The following is a 14,453-nucleotide window of genomic DNA, read 5'->3' as shown; positions in this document are numbered from 1 at the left end:
AACCCAAATGTGACAGGCAAGCAGTCCAAACCCATGCCATCTTGGCCCCTGCGACTTGTAATAAGTAATTAAGGACTGTAATTTCCACCCTACCCAGACAATGTGTAAACAAATGCTAATCTTGACTTTTGTGAACCACTTAAGTAACAATCAGAATGTCCAAAGTCCCCTTGCCCTCAGAATGTCCAGAGCCCCTCACCCTCATCTTCGCCCAGGAATCCACTGGAATGTCCGGAGCCCCTCACCCACATCTCTGCCCAGGAGGTGATTTACAGAATCCACTAGCCCGCAGAACGTCTGAAGCCCCTCACCCCCACCTCTGCCCCTCACCCTCACTCCCGAGGTGGTTTTATGGGTGTAAAAGGTCTTGACATCCTCCTTTCGGGGCAACAGGTTGGAGAGACGCGAGTCCTCCATGGCCGCCCGCAATAAAGAACGTGCAATTTAGCATACTTTTGTCTTGGTGTTGACTTTCTATGCTCGGGCCAGTACAACAGCACAAAAATGCCAGCCATCCAGAATTTAAAAAACAAGGGCGAACCCCTAAGGAAGCATCTGTAAGTTGCATGGGGGTGGAAAACCTCGGAAATAACTGAATGTCGCCTCTCCACCTGCCCACCCCCTACCCCAACCAAACGGACAAGATGGCGGAGGCCAGCGCCACATGGGCAGCGAAAGGGGTTAGACCCGCCACGGGGCAGACGGAGGAGGGTCCTCCCCTGCATCCCTGCTCGCTCCAGCTGCAGGAATCACTGGCTCCCAAGCGCCCCTAACAGCCACCGCCATCTCCGCAGGCAACTCCTAGACTTTCCCCAGAGCGCACTCTCTGGGTCCTTGCAAAGGCCCTGACGCTGCCCACGCGACTACGTGGCTACTACTGTTGCAGTCGCGAGACCTTCAGGACAAGTGCATCCTTCATCCCTACGCCCCACCATACAGCCAGAAAAAACATCGAGACAAAGAAACATACCACAACGCGTCTCTCTCCAAAGCGTGCTTGGGTCACAGCACGCGCGACTTTATAGTGCGCGCCGGTGGCAAAGCTGGTCCTCGGCGCCAGCCCGCGCTCCGCCCGAGGCGTCCAATACATGCGCCTGTTTGGGAAACTCCGTTTTAGTGCTGAGGCAAAGGATTATTACCTGCTCCCGCTAAAATCTTCCTGAAAAAGTGAAGAGGCGTTGTCTCTGGGGCTGACAAAAAGGAAGACGGATATGTTGGAAACGATTGTCTTGTCATCCGCATCCGGCAGTTCTGAAGACAGCACCAAAAATGGGCCGTGCAGAGAAAGGACCCCGAAGGCGGTGCTGCCCGAGAGAGAAACTGCTGGGACTGTTTGCCTGGCAGGGGCTTGAGCGCAGGCTGCAGAGGTGGGGCCCAAGCCGAAGGGCCGGCTTCAAAGTAAGTCCCCGCCGCGGGGCGGGAGGCGAGTCCAGTGCGGAGATTGACAGGGGGCGGTTCTGGGAAAGAGCCCAGGTGGCTCAGAATTAGAGGCGGAGCCTACAGGGCGAGAGGCCGGGCTAGAGCAGTGACGCAAAGACAGAAAGGCGGGTCCTTAGATCTGGGGAAGTGGGGCCTGGGGGTCTGGACTCCTGGGTCTGTGGGAGGATGGTCTGGGGCTCCTGCGCTTGGGTCTTAGGGAGGAGGGGCTGGGGCTCATACACCTGGGTCTGAGGGAGGAGGGACGGGGATTCTGGACTCCTGGGTCTGAGGGAGGAGGGACAGTAGCCTAGACGCCTGGGTCTGAGGGAGGAGGGGCTGGGGGCCTGGACTTCTGGATCTTGTAGCCCGATGTAGGGCTGAGTGCCCACAGGGTCATGGGGTGAGCCTTATGCTGTGGTGAGGCACAGGATCCGAGAAATAAAGAGACAGGACACAGAAGTACAAGAAAAATGCAGCTGGCCTTGAGGGGCCACGCCACCTATAAGCGGAGTCAGGCGAGGCCCCGAATGTCCAGAAGCATGAGTATTTGTTGTGTCTAGGTTAGGGGGCAGGGCAGTGAGTGAAATCATCTTTAAGGATTGTGATAGGGTCGTGAGCAATAAAACATGGGGTCCACCCCCATTAGGTCACCGAGGCTTGAAGGTGGGCCGTGCACAGTGAAGAGGGTGCAGTGTGCAATACTTCTATCTATGGGCAAACTACTTCTAAGGAGATTTATAGGAGGATGCTTTAAGTCACATAGCAGTGACAGAGCTGTCGAGGTTACTGCCACCTTCTGGCAGCTTCCAGTGAGTTCTATGGGAAGATGCTTTTCAAGCAGCACAGTAGCAAGAGCTGATAAAGTTCAGTCACCAAGGTGGATTACCGTTCTGAGGGCAGCCTTCCACAAGAACTGGAGCAAGGTCCTACAACTCCTTTATCAGGAGGAGTGGCTCTTGCCCCAAGCCTGTCATACAGCGGGTATCTTTACCATACTGAACGCTGCCGCCTGGGCCATGGGTTCTTGTCCTGGTATAACTGTTTTCCCTTAAATCATGCTCTCCACTGTGTTTGCTCTAGGCATTCCTCCGACGATAAGCTGCTTATTCCTTAATTCATGCTCTGTACTGTGTCCACTCTAGGCATTCCTCCGATTATGAACTAAGATATAATTATAGGTGTATATATATAGGGAAATATTCTTTAGGTACTCATACTATCAACTAATATATGATTATATATAGAGGATTATATAAAGGAATTCTTCAAGCCCTATTTCTATAAACTAATATGTGATTGTATAAAGGATTATATAAAAGGAAATAGTTGAGTAGTAACACTATAAAGTGAGATATTCCTCAAGCCCTAACTGTGCCAGGGTTCTGCTTAGCTCTCATTCTTCAGTGCCTATATGGGGGGTTACCCACAGATCTGAGGAAGGAGGGGCTTGGGGCCTGGACTCTTGGGTCTGAAGAAGGAGGGGCTGGGGGCCTGGACTCCTGTGTCTGAGGGAGGAGGGCCGGGGGCCTGGACTCCTGGGTCTCTGGGAGGAGGGGCTGGGGTCGCAATTCCCATGTTCAGGAGAAGAGGGGGTTGGGAGCTGGGACTACTGGGGCTGGGGGAGGCCTATGGGACACACCCCTAGTTGTGATGGTTTAAGGCCCGTGGGAGTGCATTCTTGGTAAGGTTGGAGATTTTAGGAGTGTGTTTCCACTGATATGATTATACAGTCTTTCCACTTAGCTGATTATTTTGAAAATAAAAAAATGAAACTTCTCTACTCCAAACTCACTTTCTAGGAGTTCCACTGTGAACAATTTAGTGTGAACTTTATTATTATTATTATTACTTTGTATTTTTTCAGGTGGAGTCTTGCTCTGTCTCCCAGGCTGTAGTACAGTAGCGCAATCTCAGCTCGCTCCAACCTCCTCCTCCTGGGTTCAAGCGATTCTCCAGCCTCAGCCTCCCAAATAGCTGGGATTACAGATGCCCACCACCATGCCCAGCTAATTTTTGTATTTTTAGTAGAGATAAGGTTTCACCATGTTGGCCAGGCTGATCTTGAACTCCTGATCTCAGGTGATCCACCTGTCTCAGCCTCCCAAAGTACTGGGATTACAGATGTGAGCCTCCACGCCCAGCCACAAGTGACATAAACTCTTAATTTGAACTAGCTTGAGAGAACTAATTGTACTAGCTTGGGTGAACTCACTTGAACTAGCTAGGGCCTCCTTTATGGGATCCCCTGGGTGAGAAATGGTAGGGGTAGGAATGTCTTAGGCATGGCTGGATTCAGAGGCCCAAGTGATAGTATCAGATATTACTGTTTCTTGGCTACTTGGATTGGCTTCATTCTCACGGCTGTATGTAACGGCAAGTCAGAATCCAGTTAGGAAAGTAAATCATTGCAGGTTCTTCAGAAGGAAGTAAATACAGGGAATTGGTTCATAGGTGATGGAAGAGCTGAGAAGCTAATAGGAAATAGTGAGGCAAACCAGGCGGTTAGGAACTACAGGATGCTGCTACTCAGCCAGAAGGACAATGGGAGGAGGTAGTATTACTACAGTCCAGAAACTGGAACCCTCTGGAAGGCATAGGCCCATGGTTGGATTGCTCAGTGGTGGCTAGAATCAGGGAATAGATACAACTACTACTGAAGACTCACTACATGCAGAGATAGAGAGGGCGATAAATACCCTGGCTTGTCTCCTCCTCCCAGAGCCAGTCTTCTGCCAGTGCCTCCCATTAGCCAAACACAGTGATAAGATGGTGAGCAAAGGAGGCTGGGAAATGTGGCCCTTGCAATGCAGAACAGGGCAGGGTGGGGAATGTATCTGAGAGCAGACAGAGACAAAACTGGCAGAGCTGTTAGTTAGCAACTTGGCAGAATTGGTAATAATTACTGAGTCCAGTAGAAAAAATGTTGTCAATAGTTTTTGCAAGAGTCCTGTGTGGCTTGGGGCACATGAGCACCCTGAGCCAATTATATGGCCAGTGCAGTACAGTTTGTTGATTGGTTTATAACTGGGGCTGAGAATGGGCAATGGGCAGGAAGTGAAAGTCATGGTGGGGAGGTAAGCTGCAAATGTCCACTCTTCTGACTAAGCCACAGAGTGGCTGCTCTCTAGGATGATGAGAGCCAAGGACTTGAGTGTCATCTCAATGCTCTTTCTCTTGTGTCTGCTTTTCTTCTTAGTTTTACTCTCCCCATGAGGCTGGGTCCAAGACTCAGGCAGCTTCAGGCTTGTAATCCTCGAGGAGAGACTGCTTTTCCCTGACAGCTTCCTAATAAAAAGCCCTGGGGCAGAGTCTGATTGGTTGGCTTTAGTCATGTGTCCATCTTTGGGCCAATTGCAGGGTCTGCAGCATGGGGTGCTGTGATTGGCTCAGCCAGAATCACATGATTATCTCTGTGGCCCAGAGGGAAGCATACGTCAGGAGAATCCCTCAACTAGGGTTACGTGAGTTGGGTGGAGGGTGTCCCCAAGAGATGTCAGGCTGTTGTTCTGGGCAGACCAAATTCTCCATTCAAGGTCTTGGTTTTTGGCCTGGTGCCTTTTCCCTGACCTCTGCTTCTTGACTCTTCAATTAGCAGAAAGAACTAAGGGGCCTGGCTGGTTACAGTGGCTCACACGTGTAATCCCAGCACTCTGAGAGGCCAAGGAGGGAGGATCGCTTGAGCTCAAGAGTTTGAGACAACCCTATGTAACATAGCGAGATACCATCTGTACAAACAAAACAAAACAAAAATGGAAAAATCAAGGCATCTGCTATTTCCCCAAATCCCGAGAGTGCTGTTGCTGTTCTGTATATATGATGGTCCTTTCTCTTTCTTGGGTGTTAGAGATGTGCAGTTTGCCAGAAACAAAGCAGATGAGGTCTTAGCTTATTTGGCTAAAACAATTTGGCACTGTTGGAAAGTAAGCAAAGTAGAAAAAAGGCTAAAAGGAGATGTAGTCCTCAGAAACAGCTGAAATTCTCTTCTGCTGGAAATATAAGTTGGATAAATATCCATCATAAACTGGAACTAAGCTTTTGGGCACATTAGTGTTAGAGTGTTTGATTTGAAAGTTTTTCTCGTATACAAATCTGTGTGTGTTTTGAGGAGGGCTCTGAGGTGTGAACAAGAGGTGACATTAGGATGTCTGGGGAGGTTCTCAGCATGTGAATGGGGCCACTAGGGGACCTTGGGTGATGATGAGGAGAGACTATAGCAGAAGTAGGGTGACTTTGGAGATGACTGGGCTGACCGAGTTATCTTGGATAACTTTGAGGGTGCTGTTGAAGGTGTCTGGCAGTGATACTAAGGATATTAATGTGAGTTGTTATGAAACACCTTTTAGGAGTTCAAGTAAGGTGACTGGGGGTGTCTGTTGGGGTAACTCTAGAAATGATTGAGGCTGGGTGTGGTGGTTCACACCTGTAACACCAGAACTTTGGAAGGCCGAGGTGGGCAGATGACCTGAGGTCAGGAGTTCGAGACCAGCCTCGCCAACATGATGAAACCCCATCTCTACTAAAAATACAAAATTTAGCCAGGCATGGCAGCAGATACCTGTGGTCCCAGCTGCCTGGGAGGCTGAGACAGGAGAATTGCTTGAACCCAGGAGGCAGAAGTTGGAATTGAGCCAAGATTGTGCCACTGCACCCCAGCCTGGGCAACAGAGCGAGATTCTGTCTCAAAAAAAAAAAAAAAAGAAAAGAAAGATATGATTGAGATGGTTCTGTGGGGTAACCTTGGGGGGGTCATCTGTGAGGTGACTTTAGGGGGTGTGTGGGATGGATTATGAGAGTGAGAATTGGGTTTGAGGTTAAGTAGGGGTGCTTTGGGACAACTCTAAGGGTGTGACCAGGGATGACTTTAGGGGTCTCTGGGGTTGACCTTGTGAGAGTGGAGTTACTTTGGGGTTTCTAGGAGGTGCTTTTGGGGATGTGCCAGACTTTGGGGGTGTCTGTTGGGCTGCTTGTGGGTATCAACAGGGATGACTTTGGAGGATGATCAAGAGGGGTGTCTGGGGTATCTGTCCCCCTCTCCCCAGTTCTTATCCATATGAGTGGGAGCTTCATGTGACTGGCAGTGGCCCTGTGCTGCATCCTCCTCCCAGCCAGTGTTCCACCACCTGAACGTGGTCGACTTTGTCTTCAGTTTCCTCTGCATTGGCATTGGTTAAGTGCTGTCTCAGGGGCGGCGGGGCGGCGAGGGGGGAGGGCTCCCTGACCCCAGCACCCCTCTCTGGCTTTTGGAAGGTGCGTCTAGACTTTTGTGCTGCTCCCCTTGGAGCCTCTTCTTAGTGTGTCTCTGGGGAGCTTGGACTCAGTTCTAGTCTCTCTCTCAGTCTGAGTGTGTGAGGTGTTTCTCTCTCCCCTATTCTGTTTCCCTGTCTTTTTTGTCCCCTCTCTCCAGGTATCTTTCTATCTGCTGTGAGGGTGTGTGTGTGTCTGCTTGTCATGGAGGGTAGGAGAGGATGTCTCAGTCCCTCTTCTCTTACTGGGGGTCACAGGGCTCACTGTCCAGCCTTCTATCCATCTCTGGCCCCATCCCAGTGCAGGGCTCCTCATTCTCTTCAGCCTGACGCTCTTTCCAGTTAACTGCAAGGCGGTGCACCTGAGTCTGCTGGTGTCCTGCCCGGTGACCTCCTACCTTTGCTGGGACGCCAGCATCCTGATGCTGCCTGCCGGTGAGGGCGAGGCCTCGGAGGTGGACAGGGCCTCTGGGAGGCAGGTGGGGCCTAGGGTGGGACTCAGAGTCCAGCGGCCCTCCTAGCCTGCTCCCCCAGGAGCTGCGTCCTACCTAAACCAAGTGGGCATGTGGAGCAGAGGGCAGCCCTTGAACGCGCGGCAGCGGAGCTATCACGGGTGGACCTTGCAGCAGGGCACTGAGAGGTGCACATCCAAACAGCAGAACTCAGACACAGACTCTGAGCACAGCCTGGGCCTGCCCATTTCATGCATCCTCGAGGACGAGTCCACAAGCCCCTCCAAGGAATAGCACCCGAGCTCCTCAGGACACTAACCAGTAGCCCTGGCCAGATGCCAGGCCAACCCCTTCAGCATGGCCACGCCCCCGATATTAGACCTCCCCTGAGGCCCCGCCTCTTGAAATCAGGCCATGCCCTACGAGGGGACTGGAAGCAAACTCTGACCCTCTCTCTAGGACCCATCCTTTGCTGCTTTGTCCCTGCCCGCTGGGTCCTCACAGTACCCCCACCCCAGAACTCCAACAGGCCCTCCCATGCTGCAGACACTTTTCCAGTGTCCCACAAAGCTCGGCAGTGTGGCTAGTTTGTGTGGCCCTGCCCCTGGTGCCCAGTCTTCGCAGGCCACACCCTGAAGCCACTCTCCACCCCCTCAGCCAGGGTGGTCTGCCTCGAACTTCTTTCCCAGAGTTCCAGCCTCAGCTACAACATTCACTCTTGTCCCCATGTGGACATGGCACCGCCCAGCATTTGGTGCAACTCCGCCCTTCCGTGGAATGCGCCCCTCCCTGGGAAGGCATGGCTTGCAGTAACATCCCTCTGTACCTTTCCTGGCTTCCCCGCCACAATAAAATGTAGGCACTTGCTAACCTCTCAGCCTCGGACCCTCCATTGCCCCCCACCTCCCCACCAGGGCAGGGTCCATCCTAGCGTGAGTGAGCTGGTCTGGTGTCCCTGACTTGCCCTTTGGAATCTGAGCCTTTCGCTGCCTGTTTGTCTGCACCTGTTACAGCCCCTTCCTTTCCCCACCTGCTGGTGACCTCATGCCTCCAGGCACAAGATTGGGACAGCTGGGGTGGTCCCAGCCTCAGCCGAATGGGTCCAGGTGCACCATATCTGGAAAGATAAATGATGCCAGAACATGACATGCATTTGATGCACATTCAATTTTACTGGGGGTAGGGGACAGGGCTGGGCATTCAGGAGTTGTCCGCTATGGTGTCCTTGATCCACTTCATATATGACAGCACTCTCACGAAGACAGAAGGCTTGTTGGGGCTGCCACAAGGGATGTAGCCCCATGATATGATACCTTGGAGCACGCCGTCACAGGTCAGCGGGCCCCCTGAGTCACCCTGGGAGGTGGAAGGGGAGAGTGACAAAGGTCTTTGGGGCCCAGTTCTGCCTGGGGAGCCCCAGCTCTCAGAAAGGGCCTCCAGTGCCCACTTCCAGAGGAAGGTGGGCAGGGATCCCCACAGAGGGGCCAGGGGCTCCAGTCCTGGCCAAGGAGGAAGAGACTTCAGGGTCCAACTCCTGCGTATGTGGCAGGGTCCAGGAGGACAGTCCCTGCAGGCAGGTCAGTGGGAGGAGGGCAGGACCATCTGCAGGCGCATCACAGAGGCCACCTCTCTGACTCAACAGTAACTGCGTTACCGGGAGGAACGGTGAACTCTGGTGTGGGGGGGCAAGATGCAGTTGTCCCTGAATGTTCAGGGGAAGGGGAGCTGGGGCACTGATGGGGCGGGAGGCTACAGCTAGCTGGGAAGCAGTGAAGCAGACACCCGGTTAGTTCTCAGAAGCCAGTTCAGAGGCTGAGTCCCCTCCTCCAGCCCTTCCAGACCCTGGGGGCAGGACTGGCTCACCACACAGGTGTCTTGGCCACCTTCCAGGGGTCCGGCACACAGCATGGACTCTGTCACCTTCTGGGTATGGGCTTCGTCGCACTCTTCATTAGACAGGATTTTGAGGTCCACACACTGGAGAATATCTGGAAATGAGACTAGGAACCCGGGAGAAAAAGGGCTGCAGCCAGACCTCACTTGGTTCCCTGGCCCTTTCTCCCTCCGACTCAGGCATCTGCCGCCCCGCCTTGGCCTGCACAGTCTGCCCCCACATACACTTCTCTGGTTCAATGCTGCCCCAGCCGGAGGCCAAACAGGTGCTCCCGACTTCGACGCCCTCAGTGGGCAACTCCACAACCTTCACAGCATCTGTGATCTGGACAGGCTTCTCCAGCTGGAGCAGCATGAGGTCATGGCTGTAGTCCTTGTCTGGGAGGTGGGTGTGGTTCTTCAGGAGGCTCATGTTGAAGTCAGGGTGTGGGAAGCTCTTACTGACAAGAACAAACTGGGCTGTGTCTTCGTCCTCAAACAAGTCATGGCGACCCAGCCAGAGCTGGTAATGGCTGGGGAAAGATGAGAGTGGAAGGATGAGAAGGCAGACAGGGGAAAGGAAGATGGGGCAGGGGAGCATCAGGGAGGGTCCCCAAAGAGGGAAAGAGAAAGAGAAAAATGTGGGCGGGCGGAGACAGAGGAAGAAAGATACAGAGAAATACTGACATCAAGCGCTAAGATGAAGGAGTTTGAGAGTGCAAAGGGCAAAAGCAGAGACAGACAGTGAAAAAGAGCTCAGAAGGACAGAGGGGTGAGAGGCAGAGGGAGGGCTGTGAGAAAGAAACAAGGTGAGCAAAACAGAGGTCGCTAGGAAGGAGAAAAGACAGGGATGGCGAGAAACAGGCCCAGGGGAGAGGAGGAAGAGGGAACAGAACCCGGAATGAAGCAAGAAGCAGTCAAATGAAAAAGGGCTCGGGAAGTCAGAGCAAGAACTAGAAACAGAGGCAGAGAGGAAGGAGGGGTGACCGAGTGTGGGAGAGAAAAGGGAGGGAGGCCCTGGGGGAGGGTGGGGGCAGGTGGGGAGGAGGGGAGGAGGGGAGGCCTGAGAGCAGCTCAGCTGCAGTTGGGGCTGTGGTGCGGGCTCCCCAGGGGCGGGTGGCCTGGCCTGAAGTCCAAGGTCAAGGCCCCTTTCCCTCCCCAGCACCCTCCCCGCCTTTCTCACCCCTCCTTCTCCTTCCTGCTCCCTCAGTTCCCCACCCAGCTCCCACTGAAACCAACCTTCCCTGTGTGTCCCCAGAATGGAGGGATGTCCCATGGGGGGCTGGGCAGAGGGAGAGGTGCCCCCTCCCAGACACACACGTTGGGGATAAAGCCCTTCCTTTGTTCTTGGGCCTCCCTTAGGCCCATCTGGGTGTGTGTTTAGTAGGGATAGGGGAGCGGTGAGGTAGAGACCCAGAGAGAGAGAGATGGGCAGAGAGCTGGAGGGTGAGACACAGTGACAGAGATGCCACAGAGAGACCCAGAGGCAGACAGAGACAGGGGAGACACAGAGACAAGGAGACAGAGAAGAGAGAGGGAGATAGAGACTAAAACACAGTCACACAGAGACACAAGCAGAGCCAGATCCCAAGAGGCCCAGCAAGACCCGGGCAGCCTTGGGGAGGGAGGTCCAGCCCAGCTCTGCCTCCCCATGGGAACTGCCTTCCTCTCTGCCTCGGCCCCCCAAGTCTTGCCTGAGGTTATCCAAGGGGAATGCCACTGGCCTCTCAATCCCGTGGCAGCATAGACGCCCTCCTCCCAGACCCCAGGCCCCTACTCACTCGCTGATGCAATGGGCAGCTGTGAGCACCCACTGGGGGTGCACCAGGACTCCCCCGCACTGGAAGGTGCTGTAGTGGTACAGAGCTGCCTGCCAGGGTTGGGAATGCGGCTTACACTCCCAGCCTGCCACAATCCGGGACTGAATCGGGGGCACAGCACCTGCAGAGGTGGTGCTGGGTCAGGGAGGGCAGGGTTGGTAGGAGAGGCCAGGGACGAGGCTAGGAGAGGGAGCTGGACTGCGGATTTGAAGGGACATTGTGGGTAGAGGACCAGGGCTGGAAGTCTGGGGACATGGGCAAGGGGTGTTGGGAAGGGCTGGGACTCTAGACCCTTCCCTGGGCTTTTGGGGTGGTGTCTGGACCTGGTGGGGAGATTTCATGCTCTGACAGCAAAGCAGCCTCCAGGGATTAGGGCAGGGGACAGGAGACAGTGTCGGGAGCAGACACTGTGTCTGGGTGTCCAGTCACTTGGACTGGGGGATGGGAGGTGATGGGTTAGGAGAGTGGAAAGGGATTCTGGAAACCAGGGATCAAGGCGCCAAGGATGAGAGATGATCAGAGGCTTGCTGAAGAATGTGGAGGGCTAAGGGGCTCCCAGGCTAGGGGAACAGGACCTGGGTTGGGCTTTTGGGGTTCAGGAAAAGATGCAGCTTTAGGGAACCAGGTCTGAGAGGTCAAGAAGAGCATCTGGATTGAGAAGTTTGGGGGTGATATGGAGTCCCTACACTGGGGTTGGAAGGGGCCAGCTCGGCTGGGAGAATTAGATTTCAGGGCTTCCTGGTTAAAGGGTAAAAGAAAGGGCCATGGTTAAGGCTAGGGGTGGGTTCTGAAAAGTTTTGGGGTCCTTCCTGTGAACCAGGAATGGCAACCTGAGAACAGGGTTGGGGTCAGGACTGGGAAAGGGCTCAGGAGGAGGGAGGGGTGAGTGACAGTCCTTCTGGGATGGGGTGGCAGATGGGATCTTTGTTTTTTATGGGGTTGGGGTTCATGGTCTGAGGGTACTGGAGGGATGTGGGGTCCTCTTGGAGGCAGTCCCAGGATAGAATTGGAAAAGTGGTCAAAACAGGTGCCTAGCAGCTGCAGGAATGGAATGCAGGACCCACTTGATGTGAGGCTGTAGAATCACATACTGGTGGACTTGGGGGAGGCCAGGGCAGAAGGTCTGGCTGAGAAGGCATTCAGGATCCTTGGGGTGGGGTTCTAGAAAACCAGAGCTGTGCAGGAACGATTCAGGTGGAGAAGGGCTGGGGCCTGGGGTGGGATGGAAATTCCCCAAGGGAAGGAGCACGTGGTGGGAGGGTGAGGGTGTTTTTCTTGGGAGAGCTGGGGGTGCTGAGTGGGTAGGGACATTTGCACAGTCCCCCTCCATACCAGATGGGGGAATCCCACATGACAGTTTGGGAAGCAGGGTTGTCTGGTGAAATTTGGGGGAGCTAGGAGGACTAGGGAGGACCAGATTTCAGGGTCTGAAGGACACAGTTGAGAGCTGACAGCTGGATGGAAAAAGTCACTGGAGTGTGGCAGGATTTGTAGACTCAGGAGCCAAATGGGTGGCTGCAGAGAACCAGGGGGTAGGAGGGGGTGATCAAGGGTCCTGTTGGGTTGGGGAAGCCTGTGGGAGAGCTGGGTCCTCCAGAGAGAGACAGAGATGGCCCAGAATCTGCCCCTTTGGTAAAGTGGTGGGACAGGGAGTTGACTAGGGAAGAGGAGAAAGTACTGAGGCTTCCTGGGAGGAGCAGGGATCTGGTGTGGGAGTGAGGACTATGACAACACGGAGGGGCTGGGGTGGAATTTTAGGGTGGGCCCGCACGAGATAGATAAGAGCCCGAGCATCCTGGACCCAGGTGGACTGTGGGCTGGAGGGACGATGATGGAGTGTTGGAGGGGAAGGGCTTATCGGGGTGGGGGGTGAGGGCAGCAAGAAAGTCAGGGTCCGCTCCCCCTCCCGCATCCCCCCACTGTCTCACCAGTCCCCCCCAGGGACAGGGCGAGGCACAGGACCAGGAACCACATGGTGACAGATGTGTGCAGGGCCCGGCAGGTGGAGGAGCTGGGGAACCTCCCTGGGGAGGCTTTTAAAAGCCCTTATCCCCTCAGAGCCCCACCCATGCCCTGCTGGCACCCAGATGTTGGCCAAGGCCCTTCCCCTGTTGCCTGGGGGCTGGACAACCTCCCCCCTCCTTATCCCCAGAGCTGCAGATGGGAGGGAGAGCCAGCACCTGTTCTGCAGGCCCTGGATCACGCTGGACGCGTTCCTGGGGCTGAAGCCAGGTGGGGCAGGGCCTGTGGCTCTGGGGCTTTGCTCTGGGGAACAGCCTGTGAGGCGAGGGGGACTGAAGGGAAGCAGAAACAGGAGGGTGGAGGAATTAGTGACCCTCGTACAAAGCCCCATATACCTAAGTTCCAATTAAGGCCCTGCACCCCAAGACCCGGTGCCCTCAAATACCAGCAGTTAGGGCTTTGATTCCCTGCACCACTCAGAGCCAAGATACCAGCATTTCAGCTGCCAGCTCCCCCCAAAATATAAACGTTGGCCTTCAGAATGCCCTGGTTCTTACACTCCCAGACCCAGGACCTAGGCACCCAAAGCGACTGTTCCTTTCATAATAAAATTTTGGGGTACACACCACATTCCTAGTGCCTCCAGATCCAGGAATGTGAAGTTTCAGGGGTCTCCCAGGGTAAGTTCTTTAGCATTACAAAACCCAATGTTCCTCCCAAACAATGCTGGCGTCCCAGTGAGCCACCCATTTCTTGTACCAGTTACGGGTGTTCAATGTCCTGCCCTCCAAATCCCCAGAGATCTGACAATCTTCCCTCTCAGGTCAGGATCCGGCTAACCATAGATTCCATTGACCACCCCTCATTCCACCACTACAATATTTAGGTCTCAAGAGCCAGGTTCATGTACTTCAACATTCAGCAACCTTGAACATCACATTTTGTGGTCGCTGAAGACAATTAGGAATTAGATTCCTGCAGCCTCAATGGTAAACCCGTAGGCTTCCAACATGTTGTCTTGGCTTTTTGGTAAAATAAAAGCAGCTCAGAGTTCCAGCCTCTGCTGTATATCAGGAACCTGGCTAAGAAAAGGACAGTATTTACCTTTTTGCCGTGGCTACCAGGAATCCCAGAACTAAATCTTTTTTTTTTTTTTTTTGAGATGGAGTCTTGCTCCGTCACCAGGCTGAAGTGCAGTGGCGTGATCTCAGCTCACTACAACTCTTGCCTCCCAGGTTCAAGCGATCCTCCCATGTCACCCTGTCAAGTAGCTAGGATTACAGGCATGTGCCACTATGCCCAGCTAATTTTTTTGTATTTTTAGTAAAGATGGGGTTTCACCATGTTGACCAGGCTGGTCTGGAACTCCTGACCTCAAGTGATCTGCCCTCCTTGGCTTCCCAAAGTGCTGGGATTACAGGCATGAGCCACCGTGCCCAGCCCAGACCTAAATCTTTTTTTTTGAGATGGAGTCTCACTCTGCCACCCAGTCTGGAGTGCAATGGTGAGATCTTGGCTCACTGCCACCTCCACCTACTGGGTTCAAGAGATTCTCCTGCCTCAGCCTCCAGAGAAGCTGAGATTACAGGCACCCAACACAGCACCTGGCTAATTTTTGTATTTTTAGTAGAGACGGGGTTTCAACATGTTGACCAGGCTGGTCTCAAAACTCCTGACCTCGTGAT

General features: G+C 53.9%; 1 protein-coding gene and 1 long non-coding RNA gene across 7 annotated transcripts in view; one reads left to right on the top strand and one right to left on the bottom strand.

The window, feature by feature from the left end:
• Positions 1-1,294: 1,294 nt before the first annotated feature.
• Positions 1,295-14,453, top strand: part of LOC105723575 (uncharacterized) — a 139,431-nt gene continuing 126,272 nt past the window's right edge. For all 6 annotated transcript variants that reach the window (XR_010344223.1, XR_010344221.1, XR_010344220.1 and 3 more), the window contains exon 1: positions 1,295-1,398. This is a non-coding gene — a long non-coding RNA (uncharacterized LOC105723575). The remainder of the gene's footprint in view (positions 1,399-14,453) is intronic.
• Positions 8,263-12,838, bottom strand: KLK1 (kallikrein 1). The gene is made up of 5 exons (XM_012461592.3): positions 12,735-12,838; positions 10,768-10,927; positions 9,233-9,519; positions 8,978-9,114; positions 8,263-8,470 (listed from the first exon to the last, which is right to left on the bottom strand). Exons 1-5 carry the CDS (start codon positions 12,778-12,780, stop codon positions 8,315-8,317), a joined length of 786 nt encoding a protein of 261 aa, XP_012317015.2. The 5' UTR covers positions 12,781-12,838; the 3' UTR covers positions 8,263-8,314.

This window comes from Aotus nancymaae, unplaced genomic scaffold (assembly GCF_030222135.1).
Source record: "Aotus nancymaae isolate 86718 unplaced genomic scaffold, 86718_ANA_hifiasm-v0.15.2.pri h1tg000028l, whole genome shotgun sequence".
NCBI classification, from domain to species: Eukaryota; Metazoa; Chordata; class Mammalia; order Primates; family Aotidae; genus Aotus; species Aotus nancymaae.
Note: the sequence above shows the minus strand (reverse complement) of the source record. Positions and strands in the feature narration are given on the sequence as shown.